The sequence below is a fragment of the Bos taurus genome, chromosome 12 (genome assembly GCF_002263795.3).
Source record: "Bos taurus isolate L1 Dominette 01449 registration number 42190680 breed Hereford chromosome 12, ARS-UCD2.0, whole genome shotgun sequence".
Classification (NCBI taxonomy): domain Eukaryota; kingdom Metazoa; phylum Chordata; class Mammalia; order Artiodactyla; family Bovidae; genus Bos; species Bos taurus.
The window spans coordinates 84,100,281-84,121,464 of NC_037339.1; the positions used below are offsets into that span (position 1 = coordinate 84,100,281).

Here is a 21,184-nt window from a genome sequence, read left to right on the forward strand (position 1 = left end):
GTCCCCACGCTGCCCGCCTGAGTAACAGTGTTGTTGCTCTGGCACGTAATTGGGCTTATTTATATCGTTCTGAGTTTTCTCCACCCCACCCCTCTACCCTGTATATTTGGAGGGCATGTTATTAACTAAACATTTAAACAGAACATAATTACTTCCCTTTAAAGATCTTGCCAAAAACCTCTCTCCTTTGAAGTGGCCTTGTTAGTCACTCCCAGCTTTATTTTCAAAATAACCTTAACAGACAATGATGGTTGTGGTAACTACTGGTATCTTTACCCCATATCTAAGTGATTTAGCCAGAAATTGGGGAAAAAAGTATCCCGGGCCGTTAGTAAGGGTGAGGAGGGGGAAACTCCTGCAGCAGCTTAATGCCGGAGCCCCAGGAGCTCTTCGACGTTTTAATCAAGCCGTTTCTCTAGTTGAATTTGCCAATTTCAGTGGTAGCTCCATTTCTTTGAGACACACATATTCGAATGGGTCTGTACACACTTCCCAACTATAAAACGCCATGTTCTCGCTGTCAACATGTGTGTAACTTGATGCTTTCCTCACCGCTTTAATTTCAGTGGCTGGAATGCTACAGGTATCTCCGGATGAGCTGGCATCTGCTTTAACCACCGACATCCAGTATTTTAAGGGTAAGGTTTCCTGTACTTTGCCTTCCACCTTTGTGAACTTTTGAGAGACCATTCTGATGAGCTGCGTTTTTATAGGTAATGGGGCATTTTAGACATAAAGTCATCAACCCAAGAGGATTTGTGCAATTAAAACATCGGCTGTGGCTGTGGCCGTGGTAGCAGCCCGCCCTCCTCCTTGGCGAGCACCGTTTTCCCTCTGCTTCATCAGACAGAACAAGAGCTGCTGCCTCCTGGGCACTTGTGAACTGAAGGGAGCTGTAGCGGGTGCCATAAGCACTGGATTTTTTAGTTGGCACACGTTGCTAAGGCATGGATTTAATTCTTTCCATTTTCAGTTCAGTTGCTCATTCGTGTCCGACTCTTTACAGCCCCATGGACTGCAGCACACCGGGCCTCCCTGTCCATCACCAACTCCCGGAGCTTACTCAAACTCATGTCCATCCAGTCGGTGATGCCATCCAACCATCCCCTCCTCTTTCCACTTTAGTGAATGAGAAAACTAAGATTCAAAGAGGCTAGATAAACTTGAGCATCAAATCACTCGTAAATGGCATGCTGGGAATTAGACTCTGACGCCATTCAACTCATGGGCTTCCCAAGTAGCTCAATAGTAAAGAACCTGCCTGCCAATGCGGGAGACACAAGAGATGCAGATTCGATCCCTGGGTTGGGAAGATCCCCTAGAGAAGGAAATGGCAGCCCACTCCAGCATTCTTGCCTGGGATATCCCATGGACGAGGAGCCTGGCGGGCTACAGTCCGTGGGGTCACACATAGACAGTCGGGCGTGACTTGACGAGTGGACACTCCCGAGGCCGTCTCTGTGGTGTGGGTCTGCACTCGGTGTGCACAGAGGGACTTCCCCAAACGTCCTTCCCTCACTCACTGTAGCTCATTGCCTCACCAGCCTGCCTCTGGATTGTGGTTTTGAGGGCTCCTCCTCCGTTGGATTATTTTTTTTTTTCTCAAAATCACCGATATGTATTTTTGTAATAACTGGCAGGGGCTGCATTTGTCAGAGTCACAGCATGTTGGTAGCGTCTTCTGATGTGCGCGGATGTGGAGGGATAAACAGCCCAGCTCTGTTGGCTTCTGAACGAGGAACAGCCTCGTGCTCACTTACTCTCCCCTCCTCGCTCTCCCAGGAGAGGTGACTACACGGCGGCACACCGTGGCGATGGCTGAGTTTTACCGGGATCTTCTGGCCAAGTCCCTGTACAGTCGTCTGTTCAGCTTTCTGGTGAACGCGGTGAACTGTCGCCTCCGCAGTGACGAGGAGCCCAGCAGGTGGGTGTGATGGACGCCTCTCACGCGTCCTTCCCGCCAGGGCGATTCAGCCAGGCATGCTCTTAAAGATGCTTCCTAGTCCAGTGTCACTAGAACATTTCATTTTAGTGAGGTGATTCTACTTTCAGGATTTCAGAGACTATTTTTTTAAGGGATTTGAGCCCCCCACCCACTCCCCTAGGTGAATTAATCAGTCATGTCTTGTGCATAGAGATGCAAATGCCTTCTCTCTGGGCTGAAGCCATACGCGGCCTTTTGAGCACCCAGAAGTATGAAGAAACGTGTACATCTGGGGCGAGGACCGTTTGAGCATATCTGCAGCCCTGCCGCTGTTGAGACGCCCGTGTCTCTCTAGACCCGATGGGATGCCGTGTTTCAGCTCGGTCATCCCTCCTGTTTCCTTCCTTTTTGGGGGGTTATTTGATGAAGCATCTCTATGGTAACCACGTTGACTCCTGGCCTCGGTCATCTTTAAGCAGCAGCTTTTCGGGGCTGTTTGATCATCTAAAAACGACAGATCCCCTCGGCACCTTGCCAATGGAAGGCTTTGTCAGTATTCTCATCACTAATGATGACCTTGGGCAGGGCAGGCCCCTGGAAGCGAAATCACGTCCAGGAGTCTTTACACGTCTGCTGGTCTTTGAACGCCGCGTCCTGAGGGTTTCTTTGTTGTCCATACAGACTTCACCAAACTCCTGAGAGCCGCTCCTTTTAGAGGGTCCCCGGAAAACATTAGCACAGCCCTGTATTATCAGGAAAGTTCTTAAACACACGCAGACATCTCAGAAGACTCCAAGGACAAAGGCATACTAAAATTCTCACTAAAATATACACGTAAAAAAACCCAGAGCACTGATCGGCATGTTCCATATATGGTCTGTGACTTGAGGGTCACTGTAGTGTTACCTGCATTTAAGCAGATAATCCGTAATCTTGGATGTGGTGAGGACTCTGGATTTTGTCATTATTTCTTGCTACCAGTTACTTTGTGATTTCCCTTTAAATATGAAGACGATTCACAGGATAATACAAGTAGGCTAAGACAACCAAATGTGTCTTGTATGCAATTGTTGGCTGTTCTGCTGAAGCTGACATTGCAACCCTTAATGTATTTAAGTCCCACTGCAGGTAAGAACTTTTGGAGAAGGCAATTGCATCCCACTCCAATACTCTTGCCTGGAAAATCCCACGGACGGAGGAGCCTGCTAGGCTGCAGTCCATGGGGTCACTAAGAGTCGGACAGGACTGAGCGACTTCACTTTCACTTTTCACTTTCATGCATTGGAGAAGGAAATGGCAACCCACTCCAGTGTTCTTGCCTGGAGAATCCCAGAGATGGGGGAGCCTGGTGGGCTGCCGTCTATGGGGTCGCACAGAGTCGGACACGACTGAAATGACTTAGCAGCAGGTAAGAACTTTTAGGAAATTTCCATTTGCCATTTAAATCTTATAGAGACTTAGATTATACAGTTGGAAAAACTGACAGAAAGTCTGGATTTTTGACTGCACACATAGGAAAACACAAACCTTGGAAAACACTTTATTTGCCTTTCCGTGGGAGCACGGCTACTGTGTCAGTGTGTGGGTTATGATGTAAGTCTTAGCTCTGTGTTTATTTACTAAGTGAATGCATAGGGACAGGGATTATTGGAAAATTAGAGATAAATTAGTGTATCAGAAGTTTGACTTCTAAAAGACAGTGTTCTCATTTGAGTCATAACTCCCCTTTTTTTTCTTCTCTGTTTCTCCCATGACTCACCCAAACCTGAGTTTCAATACAAATATAATGCATAGAAAGGTTGTATTTGCAGTATTTTTAATTTGTTGAAGTTCATGGAAAGCTTATAGATTTACAGAACCATTTCCTAAGCCACAGAGAAGTCTCAAAACTTGGATAAACTTGGGATAGACTTATTGTTCATGAGTCCTCAACTTGCTAAAAATGTTGTAATTATGTCAGAAAATCTGTATTATCTATATATATCTGTATCTCCCTGTGGTTAACATTGGCAGGCACGCTTTATATTAATAGGACATATTTATCACAGTATATAATTTTTGTAAAATATGCGAGAATAAATATAAATAAGATGTACTCTAACAGGTTGTAAAGGGAAAATAAGTGACATTTAAGTAGATGACATGTTTGTTCCTAGAACGCTGAGTTCATTTTCTGGATCATAGTAGAGTAGGCACAGTATTATAAGGTTATACATTTAAAAAATTTCTACTTTTTCTACCTTGGTTCCAAATAGGTTTATTATCCTTGTGATTATGAAATGAGATACAGATTCTTCCTAAGGTATAATGGACAATAATAACTTGAAAATGTTCAAATGATAACACATTTTTGCATCTCTCATAACTGGACCTATTTCCCAATCTCTGCATTTCATATCCAGGGTTGAATTACCAGTGTTAGACTTTAAGTTTTTTTGTTTTTTCCCTGCACCGACATCATCAGCAGAGTTTTGGTATTAACATGCCTACTGTAGAGGCACCTGTAAGTTAGAGGGTCTTGGGGAGGCAGAGAAGGTGTGGAAACTTTGGGAAATTTCTTCAGATATAGAAACCTCTAGTTTATTTTTACTCATTTTCACCATGAGTTCTGAATAAAGTGGTTTATATATACGGGGACACCTGAGGAATATAACCTGTGGAACAGCCCCCACTTTTTACCGTAGAAGTACCTTAACAGTAAGTATTGATAGATGGAAGGTTATAAGTAGGTGATGTTTTGGAGATAACTCAGTAGAGGAGCAATGAAGACATGCTCCATTCACTCATTCATTTATTCCTTTATATCTGCATGATCTGGAACCCACATTTTTGGAGAGCACAATTTGGCACGCAGATTATAAGACAGTAAATAAACTGAGTTTCAAGCATACATATGGAGATTTTTTTGTTTGTCACTGAGCCTTTGAAGTCTTAAAAATGCTTATATTACATTCTTTTGATATTTTATTTGAGCTAAACATAAACATGTAAGTATTTGTGATTAATTACTTCAGTGAATCATAGAAAATTCGGAGAGCTCTCCAAATGTCGCCAGATACCAAACCCTCCAGTTCACTCTGACCCATTTCCATCCTGAGTTCTCGTGTCTCCAAGCCGGCCCCTCTGGTCAGCGCCTGGTGCTGAGAACTCTGCTTGGTTTCAAGCATCTGCTGCTGCTAAGTCGCTTCAGTGGTGTCCGACTCTGTGCAACCCCAGAGACAGCAGCCCACCAGGCGCCACCGTCCCTGGGATTCTCCAGGCAAGAACACTGGAGTGGGTTGCCATTTCCTTCTCCAATGCATGAAAGTGAAAAGTGGAAGTGAAGGCGCTCAGTCGTGTCCCACTCTTAGCGACCCCATGGACTGCAGCCTACCAGGCTCCTCCGTCCATGGGATTCTCCAGGCAAGAGTACTGGACTGGGTTGCCATTGCCTTCTCCCTTTCAAGGATCACCCGAGGATAAGAGAGATGGACACACAGCTGTCAGCACAGTGCTGGACACAGCAGGGTGGTTCCACAGCAGCATCTCGGTGGCCGTGGCTGGAAAGAAGCTTTCCTAGTTCATCCGTGGTGATGTGGAGCTTGGGAAAAACAGGCAAATGGAGGGCATGGTGGAAACCCTAGGTGTAGTCCAGACTCCTTGTTTTGTGTGGATTCTGTAATCTTGCTTGTTTGGAGAATAGCAAATAAAGGAAATAATTTAAGAATAGGGATGTTGCTGCTCAGGGAGATCACCTGGAGGAGGGCACAGCAACCATGCCCCCTCCAGTGTTCTTGCCTGGAGAATCCCAGGGACAGAGGAGCCTGGCGGGCTGCAGTCCAGGGGGTTGCAAAGATTCGGACATGACTGAGCGACTGAACTACAGTAACAAATCGAAATGCATGCAGCGAATCTGCGCTCGTGAGATTGTAGCAAGCAGTTTAAGTTTCATATTCAGAAAAATGGCACTTCTTCATAGGTGAGACTTGTTTATCTTTCCTAGACGCAGCAGGTGTTTCAAATGGGGAAAGAGTAGTGGAAAGAGTAGTGTGGCTACTCCTGTGCACCACTGGGATCTGAGGCGTGACTGTTGGCTGAGTTTAGAGGAAGCAGCGATGTTGGGTTACCTCTGATCAGTACCCACACCCCTCCGCTCCTTCCCTTCTCTCCTGACACGTCTGCGACACATTTGCAGAGTATTACCTGGGGTCCAGAGCGCAGTTTGTGGGCTTTGATTGTTGGAAAAATAAAGTCCATGAGGCTTAGTAATCACGGCATTTCCCACTTGGTGGGGGCTCCTTGAGGAAAAAGTCATGTAGTATCCTTGCGTGGACAGGCGAGTGAGTAGACAGAAACTGGCCACGTGGTGGAGGAAGCACTGGACGAGGGGGAAACTTGGGATCTCTGAGATGCCAACCCTGTGAGCACTGGGAGACAGGTGGCTGGTCAAATTGGGATGAAGGCTCCGGGCTTGAAATATCAAAGTGATCCTGCTTCTCATCGGGAGGCAGGGGTCACCATTCCAGGAACTGTCCAGAGGCCTTGTCCTTCGATCTGTAGATTTAGATTGATCCTGGAGAGAGAAGACGCAGGAAGAAGTTTAGAATAGGTATACCCGTGAGAAAAGCTGGACTATTTTAAACAGAGATTGAAGTTATTTTATTTGTTTTTTTTGTTTGTTTGTTTTGTTTTAAAATCCACACATCAATGCAATGATTTAATTCTTGAAATTATCAGGAGGATATTTTTGGTATCTTATCCCATTTCTAAATTCATTGTTGTTGTTCAGTCACTAAGTCATGTTCAACTCTGTGATCCCATGAGCTGCAGCATACCGGGCTTCCCTGTCCTTCACTATCTCCTGGAGTTTGCTGAAACTCATGTCCATCGAGTTGGTGATGCCATGCAACCACGTCTTACTCTGTCGTCCCTTTCTCCTCTTGTCCTCATTCTTTCCCTGCAACACAGTCTTTTCCAGTGGCTCAGCAGGCAAAGAACCTGCCTGCAGTGCAGGAGACTCGGGAGATGTGGGTTCAATCCCTGAGTCAGGAAGGTCCCCTGGAGAAGGGAATGGCAACCCACTTCAGTATCCTGGCCTGGAGAATCCCATGGACAAAGGAGCCTGGAGAGCTACAGTCCACGGGGTTGCAGAGTTGGATGAGACTGAGTGACTCACACTTTCACTTCTAAATTCATATGTTTTAATTTATAAGAAAGTGATTTTGTAAGTCAGCATGGAATGCCCTGGGTCTCCAGAGAGATTTGCATCATTGCATTGCCACAAGGCACATGTGTTCCCCAGCAGTCCGGGTGAGTCATTGTAAAGGATGGTGATGTTAACAGCGGGTCCTGGCGTCTCACAACCAGCACCTCACTCCCTGGCCTGAGGCGGAAGAGCAGAGGGGCATGGATTTGCGGTCCTGTCGGGGCATCAGGTGGGCACGGTCCTCTCCAGCATCTGACAACATGAGATGCATCGGAATGCATGCAGCGGATCTGCGCTCTTGAGATTGTAGCAAGCAGTGTAAGTTTCATACTCAGAAAAATGGCACTTCTTCACCGGTGAGACTTGTTTATCTTTCCTAGAGGCAGCAGGTGTTTCAAATGGGGAAAGAGTGAGGATAGCCTTGAAGAACTCTAAAGGCTGGTTTAAAAACAACCCAGCTCAGGATTTGAGATCCTATGTAGCTGCTCTGAAGATTGCCCCCCTGAACTGGAGTGGAAGCAGAGTTTTACCTTCACGCTCTGAGATGAAGACAAGGTGAATTCACTGGGCTAAGTGGATTTATGGCTCAAGTTTTCATTTGGGAATTTTTCTCAGCTTTGTTCTGCTGAGAACTCCTTGTGTGTAGTATTACACACAAGTAATTCATAACAAGTTATGAATAGTCAGTGGTGTATATACACATTGGTTGAATTTCCAAGGATTTTTAAACAGAATTGACTGTTTTGCTGTATATTATATTGAAATGATATAATATACATGATATGATATAATGAATCTTCTTTATGATTTCCATTTTTTTCTCATTGATGCAACCAGATAGCACTTAATGTACTTATGAAATGTTATAGTATATTTAGACTTTATTTAAGGTCAAAGTCCAGTTTGAGAATCTGATGAATGGAATAAATGCACAATTTTACATATAATTTTGGGGGACTCTCCTCTCAAAAAAAAAAAACAAAAACAACAAACAATGTCACTGGACTGTATTAACTTCTTAATGTGTTGATTAAATACCTTAATAAATTCTGAGATAGTACCGCCAATCTGGTTCATAGTCTCCTGCTAGTTTTTGAGGATTCTTAAGTCAAATAATTTGTTTGTAATGATTTTGTTGTTGACTTTCTTTTTAATTAGAAAATTGACTTTGTAGTTTTAGATATAATCTGTGATTGTTAAAAACATACACTGAGATACCCCCTGATAGATGTGATTTTTACTACACTAATATGAGGGTAAGAATGTTAATCTTTTTAAGATTATTTTCAGTAGATTAGATTTGCAGCTATAACTGAGGATTTGTCAAGGATCTCATCCATCAGGGACAGGAAGTCAGCGTCTTAGTTTATGAAACTCTCGGGGCCTGGGGATGGAGCCCTGTCCTCTGCATTACAGACAAACCATGAGAAACGTCTTCTAGATTCTAGTCCGTGCCCATACTGCTAGCATACGTCACCTGTAAATGTTAATGCTGTACCTAGAGTCTTAGGACAGTTTCCAAATTCTGTCTACAGGTTGTTTTAGCTTTTTGTGCAGCTGGATTTGTCATGCTTCCTGCACCATCTCCTCCTGTTTCCCAGGATGCAAATGTCTAAAAATTCAAATCAGGTGTGTGTGGCGGGGGGCGGTTATTTTTTTTCTTAAGTTGTTTAAACAAAAGATTTTTTAAATAAATGTCTATGAAATGGCAACCCACTCCAGTACTCTTGCCTGGAAAATCCCATGGACAGAGAAGCCTGGTAGGCTACAGTCCATGGGGTTGCAAAGAGTTGGACACAACTGAGCGACTTCACTTTACCTGACTTTTTAAAAGGACTAGAATGTAGCCATCAAGAGTTACAGATGGTTCCTACAAAAGTATCATTTGTTTCCTCTTTTGCAAGGAAGTCAGTTTGGTCAGGTTACTTCTTTGAGTTTAAAATTTGAAGATTAATCTCTTCCAGTGGCCACATCCACTGGTTACATCCCAGGCAACTGTAATCGCTCATTATTGGGACTTGAAACTCTCCAAAGGGCCTCAGAGCATCCACACGCCTGTCCTGCCCTGCCTCCTCAGAGATGGTTACCTTGGTCTTAGCCGAGGATCTGACATCATTCTCTCCAACAGGAAGTGTTAAGGTGGGCAGTGTTTCCTCTTTCCTGAGTCAGAGGTTGCAGAAAAATTTTATTGAAAAGAAGCAACACACTTTGTCAGATATCTGCTTGCTCCCTCCCCACCCCCTGCCCCATGCCTGCCAAATCTGTAATGGAATTCGTGTCTCCCTCCAGGCTTAAATACTTTTCCTCTTTGAGACCATCCACTAGCTGATCTGTATTAATTCTCAGTAGTTCAGGACAGGGCTTGGCAGGGCTGTGTGACCACTGAGAAGCAGAGGAATATCAAAATTAAATACTTTAACCCCACACATCTGTCCCATTATACTCAAGGAATCTCAGTGAGGAAGAATTTTTAATGCTCACTCCAGTATTCTTGCTGGAGAATTTCATGGACGGAGGAGCCTGGCGGGCTACAGACCATGGGGTTACAAAGAGTCGGACACGACTGAAGCGACTTGGCATGCGCACACACAGAATTTTTAAATTAATTAATTTTAATTGGAGGCTAATTTCTTTACAGTATGTGGTGGGTTTTGCCATATATCGATGTGAATCACCCACAGGTGCACACGCACACAGGATTTTTGAGACCAAAATAAGTTAACTATCTAATTGATAAACTGGGTGATGAGAAAATGAAGTAAGGAGAACAACGTCTAGAAATTAAATACTTTTCACCGTTATTTTGATAACAAAATTGGAAATTAGTTTGCACCAGGAAACGTCTGATCCTGTTGATATATTTAACACCACTTGTGAATCCTGAGTATATCTCATTCTCTGTTTCTCTCGTGTTTACCTGTCCTCATTTCAGACACGCAAGTACAAAGCAAAACCTGCAGCTGAAGCAGAGACTGAATGTGTAAATAAATCTGATTCAGACTCGAGTATCTACTTATTAGTTTTATCTTTCCCTCTTAGAACTTTGTTAAAATGATTATAAAGATTTAAGTTCTCTGATGGATATTGCACATCCAGAAGAAAGATAATCTGAAAATTTATACCAACACTTGTAAGTAATTAAGAGTTGGTAAAATGATGTTTTGTACACTGCCTTGTTAATTATGATGTAAAACACTTCTTAATAAATGAATTTATACTGTTAACTCCCAGATGCCTCATAGAAATACTAAAATACCTGCTGTGCCTTTGTGAGAAAAGGAAAATAGGCTTTTGAATTTTTTCCCCATTTAGCATGTAATACCTTCCTTCATTAAGTGTATTTGGGGGAGGTGAAAGATTATAATCAGGAAGAGCCTTACCTATTATCTCATATGATTAACATTTGCCACTTCTGCTTCAGAATTTTTTAACACAAAAGAAATAGAAAATTGCAGCTAAAAGCTGAAGTTACTTTTGTTTATCCTGCATAAATCCATCCTTCTCCTTCCTGCTCAAACACAGGAAGTCTGTGTCATCGATTCTGTGTAAATGTCCCACAGTTTTAAAAATTCATCTGGATGTTGGTGTTTCATAATAAGTGTGTAACATCATGAGTCATCAAGAAGTAAGGAAACGCTCTCATACAGTACACTTTATGCTGTGCTCCCCTTTTTAACCCCACATGGCTTTTGAGGTTTAACTACATTGATACTAATGAGCTAATTCATTCTTTGTTTCTGCTGCTTGAATTCCCTGCAGAGAAACCACAGTGCCCACATTTGCTTGCATTTACATGGACACTTAGGTCTTCTTTCCTTCTCAGTCACAATGTCACACCCTGAGATATCTGTTTAGAGTTTTCGCTGGGGTATATATTTAGTAGCAGAATTATGGGGAGAGTATTAACCTGCATTTCTCTGACTACCAGTGAGGTTTTACACGAAAAGCAGGTTCTGCGCTGCCCCCGTGGTGACGTGCTCGTACAGGCATGGTGGTCTTTGTTCAGGGATTTACAGTGACCTGACTTAGGCACTTAGCATAGTCATTCTTTTCCTACTTCAAGGTCATCTTACATTTTCCCCCCAAACTTTAAGATTTTCCATACATCAGGAATTTATTTTTGTTTATATGAGAAACTGATTTAATGTTATGTTTTAGATGGATATTCAATTATCCCTATCTCACTTATTAGAAATACTTTTTTACCCCCTCCTGATTTTTAATCTATTTGACTTAAACTGTATCAGTAATATATTGTTTTAATAAGTAAGTTCTCACAATATGTTCTTATTTTTCTTATTTATTTTGGTTATCTCTGGATCTCTATTTTTGCATATGAATTTTATAGTCATTTTGATTCAGTCCATTAAAAGATTCATTTGGGATTTTGTGGAGAAATATATTTATAGATTAATATGGAGAGAAATGCCCTTTTTAGACTGTTGATTCTTTGTTTTCATAAATATGAAATATATATATATTTTCTTATATATTTCTTTCTTCATACATTCTGTAATTTCTTAAATATGTTTGTGTTTTTTCTATCAATTTCTTGCACATTTTTATTTCATTCTTTTCTAATTACTTTGTACTTTCTGTTGCTATGACGAATGCTCTTTCTCTATTATATTTTAATTTGTTTATTGGGATACTCAATCTTGAGTTTCATATGTTGATCTTATATCTAGAAACCCTGCTGACTTTATTAGTTCTAATAATTTTCCAGTGGAATATCTTCATGAAAATGATCATAGTGATCTTGTCTTCTTTGTCTTTTTCGTCGTTCTGTTTATTCTTATTTTATTGCATTGGCCAGCACTCCCAGTACAGTGTTAAAAATTTCTGGTGATAGTAGACTATTCTTGTCTTGTGTCCAAATTAATGTAATACCTCTAAACATTTGTCAGTGAGTAATCTGTTTAGGTAGGAGAAGGCAATGGCACCCCACCCCAGTACTCTCGCCTGGAAAATCCCATGGACGGAGGAGCCTGGTGGGATGCAGTTCATGGGGTCGATAAGAGTCGGACATGACTGAGCGACTTCACTTTCACTTTTCACTTTCATACCTTGGAGAAGGAAATGGCAACCCACTCCAGTGTTCTTGCCTGGAGAATCCCAGGGACGGGGGAGCCTGGTGGGCTGCCGTCTATGGGGTGGCACAGAGTCGGACACGACTGAAGTAACTTAGCAGCAAATCTGTTTAGGTAGAGTTCCAGTAGATAATCTTTGCTGAATGTTTTCAACCATAATGGATGCTGTTTTGTTGAATGTTTTTCTTTTATCTATTAAGATTATTTCTCCTTTTTTAGCTTATGTGGCAAATTTTAGTGATGTATATTTTTTTGATGTCGAGTAATTCTTTATTTTCAGGGTAAGTCCTATTTTGGTCATGATGTACTGAATTTAATTCTCTAGTCATTATTTTGGATGTCTGCATTTATTTTCATTAATGAGATAAGATTTTTTTTTATAGAATCTTTTGATTTTATGTCTATGTTTCTGCTGTTGTTCAGTGGGGAACTTGTGTCTGACTCTTTGTGACCCCATGGATTGCAGCACAGCAGGCTCCTCTATCCTCTATTATCTTCCAGAGTTTGCCACAATTTATGTTCCTTGAGTCAGTGATGCCATCCCGCCACCTTATCCTCTGCATCTATGTTTAAGGAAGAATTGAGAGCATTCTGTTTTTCTTCTCTTCTAAGATGTTTTAAATGAAAATTATATATGCCTTGAGTGTTTGGTGAAATTCTCCAAAAAAATTTTTGAGGAGATGAAGGGAGAATTGACCTATGAATACTATCTTAAAGTGTGTGGCTCTAATCAGATTAGTTTCTCTCTTTTTAAGGTCATATATATTTTCTAGAAAATGGCCCACTTTAAGATTTTAAGTACATTCACCAACTAAATCACAGTTTTCTTTTGTTTATAATCTTCCAGTCAGTATCTCTTATAATTCTGGTTTGATAGCTTTCGGTCCTGATATTATTTATTTATGCCTTTGCCCCAGTTTCATTGACACGTCTTGCTTAAATTTGCCTGTATGAATTGTCTTCAAAACTCAATTTATTTGCCTTGTTGTCCTTCCTCATGTGTATGCTATTTATTTGACTAATCTTTGCAGTTTTATGATACCCTGTTTTGACTCTGAATTTTTCTCTTTTTTATCTGACTTCCTCACTGAAATGTTTGTTTCATAGTTTCTGATGATTTTGTTGACCTGAGTGTATGAAGTATCTTCTGCCTACTTAGTGCATTCCAGGAGATTTGTATGTAGCTCTTCCTTTGTTGTTTAATTCTAAATATTTTGTCTTTATTTTTGTTTCAGAGATTAAATAACAAGCAGTTTGTCAGAAAAATAAATTTGGCATGCCGTGTTTTTCCCTCCTTCATCCAAATTGAGAATTTTTTTTCCCATTAAGTAATGAGATTTCTTTGATTCTTATGGATATGGTAGGAGTGACTTCTATTTCTGCATAGACATTTAAATCATGGTACTTATTGCCATGACAACCAAAACTACACAATTTAGCAAAATATCTAAGACAAAACCTGCTTTCTAAATAATTCTCCTTCTGCTCCATTTCCTTACCAAAACACTCATATGTATAATGATTTCCTAAAGAGCTATGAACCTTTTCTTTGTAATTGCACTTTTTTTTCATTTTTTTGTGAGATACATTTTTTTAAAAAAATAAAAGGATCCAGAGAAATAAAAAAATGTGAGAGGTTTACCAAAGTTTCATGTATATTGTATTACTCAAAATTTTTTTAAATACTTCGTAATAAATATAAAATGATGGTTAAAAATTACCATCCTTATTATAAAAATTACCACATACTATGGACACAATAATGTTTAAATACAAATATTAATCATGATAATATGATAAATTATTTCAATAATAGGTCACTTATCAAACCAACAGAGAGCTGTGTACTTTTCCCTGAGTGCATGTGTTTAGGAGACATGAGGGGAAAAGAGATGATCTTTCAGATCTATGAGACCATGGCATTTTTAGTATTGAACACTGGTGCTTTTCCTTTTTGATAATGACTAGTATGTGATTTGCAAATATTATTTGAGGGCCAAATAGATCTAATAATGTATGTAAGAGATTCAGTGATGTATTAGGCTAATAAAAACCTGTGGGCCTTCTCCTGTAGCCCTGTCTTGAGCCAAGAGTGCAGAGGCTAAAGCTTGTCTATTTTATGCTGAGGGTGAAACCCATCGCTTTGCTAGCGGTGCCCGCGCTCTTGTTTCATTTCTCGCTGGGGAAATGCGTCTGGCCTCTGCTCCACCCCCGATAACCTGTCCTGCTGGGTAGAGTTAACAGAATCTGTATGCATTCAGCTCCTCCGCGCCTGTCGTTGGCGCACACTGGCAGCTCTGCCAGAATAAACGATGGCCCAGCACCGTTCAGAGGCGAGAGCAGGATGCCCCAGGCCGGCTCTCGGGGACCCTGCCTCTCCCCAAAGGAAAACCGGGAAGGAAACCTCCCCCGATTTAAATGGGGTGTGCCTTGTTCTAATATCATTTCCTCATGGAGGAGGATGGGCTTTTCAACAAAAGGACATTTTTAGTTTTTGTCAGCTCCAAGCTTTTAACTTTTCTCTCTTGACACATCGTCTTATTAAAAATACACTTTCCAAACCTGGCTTTTTCCTGGGTGCAGATGTAATAGTAGGTGGTGAGGTGCATTTATTGGAATGCAATAAATTGGAAATAAATAATAAATTGGAAATTACCTATAAACAATAAATTGGAAATTGCCTATAAATGAGCCAGGCTTTGAGCCAGGGATTATTGCAGCTAATGTTGACATTAGCATGTGGAAGGAATTATTGTCTCCTCTCTTCAGATAGGGGCTTCCCAGGTGGCTCAGTAATAAAGAATCCGGCTGCAGTGCAGCGGACTCGGGTTTGATCCCTGGGTCAGGAAGCTCCCCTGGAGTAGGAAATGGCAGCCCGTTGTAGTACTCTTGCCTGAAGAATCCGCTGGACAGAGAAGCCTGGTGGGCTGTAGTCCCTGGGGTCACAGAGGGGCGGACTTGACTGAAGCAGCTGAGCGTGTTCTTCAGATGGTGAACCTGGAGCGCAGAGGGGTTGAGTCACCCAGCTGCGAGGAGTTAGTGGGCTTGGAGTATGAACCCTGCGTGTCAGACTTGAAACCTGAGTTTTCCCAGGAACATCTCCCACATGGAAACGGTCAGAAAATTGAGTTTTTAAAAAAGCATAGTTTTAAAGCTACCTTTAAAAAATGTAAATGGTTTCTTTATTTCCTCCCAAGATGATAATTTAGAGTTAGCGTGCCTGTCCACGGGCGTGTCCCTGAGGATAGCACTGCCCTCTGTCCCTCTGTTCTTTGTATCTGGGTCTCTGTCAGACCTTTGCAGAACGAGGTGCACTTTTCAAACTACCCGTTTGAAAGGTGAGCGAGCTAATAAGTGAAGTGAAGAAGCGTGGGGCAAAACTGCCCCCGGCTGCTTGCATCTCTGCCTCCTTGCCCTGCCCAACCGCTCTGACACTTCTCTCATCAAGAGGTGAGGTCGGTTCTCTCTACCTTGGCGTCTGAGCGGCCCCTGTGTCTTGCTGTAGCCAAGAGAATACAACCAAGGTGAAGAGGCGCCAACTCTAATGCCTCACAAGAGCCCCCTGAGATCCCTGTCATTGCCCCTCACGCTTGAGCCCAGGTCCTTCTCGGGTGGGGAGAGGTGCTGTGAGCCAGCCAAGGGCTGGCCAACCCCAGGGCCCTTGGGGAGGAGGGTGCTGTCTTAGACCTGCCAACCCCCATCAGGCCACCCACGCTGACAAAAGGACCTAGAACCATAATGAGGACTTCCTGTTTTGTTTGGTCAGTGAGTTTTGGGCTGGTTGCTTACCAACAATAGCCACTTGCTGGAAGTCACTATCTAGTTAATTGAATTTTCATGGCGGTTCCTTTGAACCTCAAGTTGCAAGTGTATGTACTTGAAGGTGATGATTAGAAAGACAGGTGTCCATTTCCTGGGTGGTCTGAGGGATTCTGAGATGATTGTTGATCCCAGTTCTTCCAAACATTCTTCTCTATCATCATCTGAGGGGCAGACTAATCACAAACTTTAACGATCTTCAAAATCTACTATTAACTAGCAAAGATAATCCAAAGTGCTCTTTAAAATTTAAATAGAAGGAACCTCATAAAAAGAAGGGTTTGTATTCAGACAGAATTATTATGGAGAAAAGGAACCCTATTAAGAAAAGCATGATAATTTTGCAGTCTGTGTGTGGCAAGTCAACAGGCTATATACCTTAAGCTTATACAACATTGTATGTAATTAAATCTTAGTAAAATGGTTGAAAAAAGAGAAAAGCATAATAAGTGAAAAATGAAGCAGCACTTTTTACTGTACTTTCGACTAGTGGGCTGAGATGTTATATAGGTCTCATTTTTGTGGATATTCAAGATGGTAGTTAATTTATGAATACAGCAATTTTATCTTTTAACTCGGTTTTAATTTTTTTTTAAGGGAGTTGGAAATCGAGAGATCTGGGTTTCTATTCTAAGCTTGACACTTAGCATTAATGAAATCTTTAGTGAGACATTTATGTCTTGTGAATCTTAATTTGTTCAACCTCTGAAGCTGCGATAATCGCATTTCATTTGCTTACAAATGAAGGGTGTTGGCTTATCTCTCTGGCTTGGTTTTGCTTTCAGGACCTAGGATTCTATGATTCCTAGTCAGGATATTTTGGAAGATGTTCCCCCAGTGTCTGACTCTTTGTGACCCCATGGACTATAGCCTACCAGGCTCCTCTGTCCTTGGGATTCTCCAGGCAAGAATACTGGAGTGGGGTTTCCACTTCCGACTCCAGGGGATCTTCCCAACCCAGCGATCGAACCCACGTCTCCTGCGTCTCCATTCTTTACCACCAGTGCCACCAAGGAAGCCCTTGGAAGATGTTGGTCACATCCAAACATCTGGTGGCCCCCTGCGTTCTGGCAGGGGGTGAACTCTGAATCAGCCCTCTACACTGCAGATGATGCTAGGATGTTCATATTTCTTACCCCATCTGGGGTCTGACGTGTCAGCGATCAGCCACAGGGTCTGATTCAGCTCTGGCTCCATCTAAGGGTTTTGTGCCAAACAGCATTCATTTCTTTCCTGAGCTGACTTTGAATTACTTAGGTAACTGTCAGTTCCCCTCCTTGCCCAGAGATGACTGAGGACAAAACCTGATGTGGATAGATCCCCCAACCTCGCTGCCCAAATAAAATTAGTTCATCCGTGTTCCGAAGAGGACATGCTCTTTAATTTAGGCTTTCCCCTTTCTCATACCCACAGGCCTGGAAGGCAAATCAAAGTCAGACAGATGCCCTGGCATTTAGCGTTTTGTCTGATATCGAAAGTGGTGTATTTTACTAATGAGTCGATGCGGGGTAGGCATTTTTGTTAACCGTTAAGAAAACCCTCAGGAGATTTCCAGGGCAGAATTTGAACTAAAGCAGATCATCTCATTAATATGTTAATTTTGCCTAACGGATTGAATCCCGGTTCATTTGATGACCTCTGTCTGCTCCTCCTTGCTAGAAATTGGATGTTGAGTTAAATGCCTGTGTAATACGAGTCGAGATATCAATAAGTGAAATGACAGCACTGCTGACTGCCGCATGGAACGGGCATTTTGCTGGCTGCAGGCCCTTGACTCCCTCCTGCCAAGGTAGCTATTGCAGTAGCAGTCACATAAAGCTATAGTTTTTCCAGTAATCGTGTACAGACGTTAGAGTTGGACCATAAAGAAGTCTGAGCACTGAAGAATTGATGCTTTCAAAACTGTGGTGCTGGACAAGACTCTCTAGAGTCCCCTGGACTGCAAAGAGATCAAACCAGTCAATCCTAAAGGAAATCAGTCCTGAATATTCATTGGAAGGACTGATGCTGAAGCTGAATCTCTGGTACTTTGGCCACCTGATGCGAAGAGCCAACTGATTGGAAAAGACCCTGATGCTTGGAAAGATTGAAGGCAGGAGGAGAAGGGGACGACAGAGGATGAGATGGTTGGATGGCATCACCGACTCAATGGGCATGAGTTTGAACAAGCTCCGGGAGAAAGTGAAGGACAGGGAAGCCTGCAGTTCATGGGGTCCCAAAAAGTCAGACATGACTGAGTCACTGAACAACAAAATTTCACTCAATCATAAATGATGAAATAGATTTTTGAAAAAAAAAAAAGGCAAACACATTTTGTCTGTCAGTAGTTGCAAAAATAATCCTTAAAATGCATTAAACCTGGATTAATTTTTTTTTTCCTGAAAATAGTTATTCCTTTTTCTCCATCTTTTTTAAACATTTTATCTGGTAACAAAATGTAGTTTGGAATTTGATACGTATGCAATGTGAATAAATGAAAGGAGTGTTCTTTGAACCAAATACATGCTAGTCTACGTTACTAATTAATAATTTACTTTCCCTGATCGGAACCATGATCAACGTCATGCTCACCTGCGTGCAGCTGGACCGCCTTGGCGTCCTCTGTCCACACAAAGCCCCCGTTGTTACAGAAGGGAAGAGAGTGTGTGTGAGGTCTGGCCACTCGTGGCTGTCACCCTTTCTCCTGACTCCTGTCTACACTGCAGGCTGTCTGGAGGAGGCCCGCTGAGCAGGCCAGTCTGGGGAGTCGGACCTGAGAGCCTGATTGCGCGGTCCTGGTGCAGGGTGGCAGCGACCAGCCGTGCTCTGGGCCGGCACCTGGCCGTCAGGAAGCAGCCCTGCTCTTCCCTGACTCCCAGGGTCCCTGCTGCACCTCCCATGCGTGGAAAAACAGACCCTTGTCCACACCACCTCGGCTGGGCTCCATTGCCTTGAAGGTCACAGTTACCCTTCCTCCACCAGCTCAGAAGGTGACCACTCTGCATTCAATCACACGTCTTTCCAGCAAAGGCTAATAGAATTGTAATAGCCTGGTGGCTCGGCAGTAACACCTGCAGTGCAGGAGACACTACAGGAGCTGAGGGCTGATCCCTGGGCCAGGAAGACCCCTGGAGGAGGAAATGGCAGCCCACTCCAGTGTTCTTCCTGAAGATCCCGTGGACGCAGGAGCCTGAGGGCTACTGTCTATGGGGTTTCAAGAGTCGGACGCGACTGAGTGGCTGGGCATCTCACACACATAGGACATTGTGAACAGTAAGAAGTCACCTCTGGGTCTACCACTGAAGACATTTCCAGGTCCTCTTCTCAGGTGGACTGTACTTCTTTCTAGGTCTTCTAGATATATAATAGAGCTTATTTGTACAGAATTTGTGTATTGGTTTCTGTTAACTTGACAGTTTCACTAAATCCCGTCTAGGATGCATGTTGTTTAATTAATTGTGTCGTTAGAGTGGGGTATCTGTTACTTCTTTTTGTTGTTTAACTGTAACAATGGGCATCATTCTGTCTTTAATTGCATTTCTGATCATTGTCTTAGTATTGGTTCTTGCTTATGGAAGTCTTGGTTCAAATGATATGAATATTTCAAAGCTTTGTGCCACGTATGCTATGCTATGCTAAGTCACTTCAGTCGTGTCTGACTCTGTGCGACCCCATAGACAGCAGCCCACCAGGCTCCCCCGTCCCTGGGATTCTCCAGGCAAGAACATTGGACTGGGTTGCCATTTCCTTCTCCAGTGCATGAAAGTGAAAAGTGAAAGTGAAGTCGCTCAGTCATATCCGACTCTTAGCGACCCATGGACTGCAGCCTACCAGGCTCCTCTGTCCATGGGATTTTCCAGGCAAGAGTACTGGAGTGGGGTGCCATTGCCTTCTCCGTATGCCACGTAAGGAAGTCATTTTTCAAGAAGGCCCTGCCAGTTTTCAGCTGCCAACAAAAGTATTCGGGAATATCTTTCTCATCATAATTTTTCAGAATTTTATTTCCTTTGCAATTTTCATGAGATTGACATTTTACTATGCTGATTTGATGTTTATATTTCTTCTGTTAGCCACCCTCTTTACTTCAAGAGCATGTTTAAACAACTTTTCTTAAAGCAACTTCCAGTGACTGGAGACACACGGTATACTAGTTATTATTCTAGAACTTTCTTTACCTCACTTCTTACATAGGGAATGTTTAGCTGGATAAATAGGATTTGTCATCTTAGATTTACAGATGATGAAATTTCAGCTCAGAAAATTTAAGTATTAATGACTTTGCCAAAGTTATCCAACTAAAAAGTGTTTGAATCAGGATTCTTGCGAAGATAGAGTAACTCCCAAACTTGACAAGCTTCATCACTAGCCTCCTACAAGAGAAATGATGCAGCTCATTACATGGAAAACACACACACACAAACAGCAAAGCGACGGGTCAGCCTGAACCTCAGCACCATGGTCCCCACTGAGCGAGCTTCACCCCCAACGTCCCTCTGTCCACATTGTAAAGATGGTAGAAAGAGGTGGGGCAGGCAAAAGACAGTGCAAAAGATCTATGAACATGAAAGAGACCGTGCATTTTAAAACAATAGTGACTTCTAACAGAATTTAATTGCATTTAAACTATTTATCCTCCAGAGGAATTTAGTACTTGCATAATCATACTTGTGAATGTTTTCCTTTGACCTTACACAGAACTGAAAACAAGGGGGGGAAAATGGTTACATTTGTTTTCCTGTATGTGTTTATAGCTTCCTGTTCTAGCATTTGACTCTCTAAACCATGTAGAGTTTATTTGGACAGAGGGGGAAATACTTTATTTTTTTTCTCTTCTAAAATACTGAATTAGTTACCTAGAGACCTCCAGTGAATGGTTCTCTGCTTCCTTAACTGACTCACACTCTTTGCCATGCGATGCTTGTATTAGGGCTTTAAAAGTGCTCTCCTTCCTACTTAGGAAGCTCACATTTGTACTACTGGCAGTAAATAGAGACAGGATAGTGGACCCCGCAAGCCATGCGGCGCGGCCAAGCACACAAAAGCAAAACCCGCACCCTCTGCGCCGGCAAGGAGACTGGTGATGAGACAGGGAGCACCGTCGTCGTGAGGGACCGTCACTCCCACTGGCCGAAAATGCGGACCGCATTCCCCCTGCAGATGCACTGGAGAGAGACATTAACGTGACGG

The 21,184-nt window shown here is 42.5% G+C and overlaps 1 protein-coding gene across 3 annotated transcripts in view; it reads left to right on the plus strand.

Annotated features, from left to right (window-relative positions):
* Nucleotides 1-21,184, plus strand: part of MYO16 (myosin XVI) — a 519,124-nt gene that overhangs the window by 319,868 nt on the left and 178,072 nt on the right. For all 3 annotated transcript variants that reach the window (XM_059892322.1, XM_025000169.2, XM_059892321.1), the window contains exons 19-20: nt 567-638; nt 1,783-1,924. In XM_059892322.1, the coding sequence (XP_059748305.1) occupies nt 567-638; nt 1,783-1,924 (214 nt within the window). The remainder of the gene's footprint in view (nt 1-566; nt 639-1,782; nt 1,925-21,184) is intronic.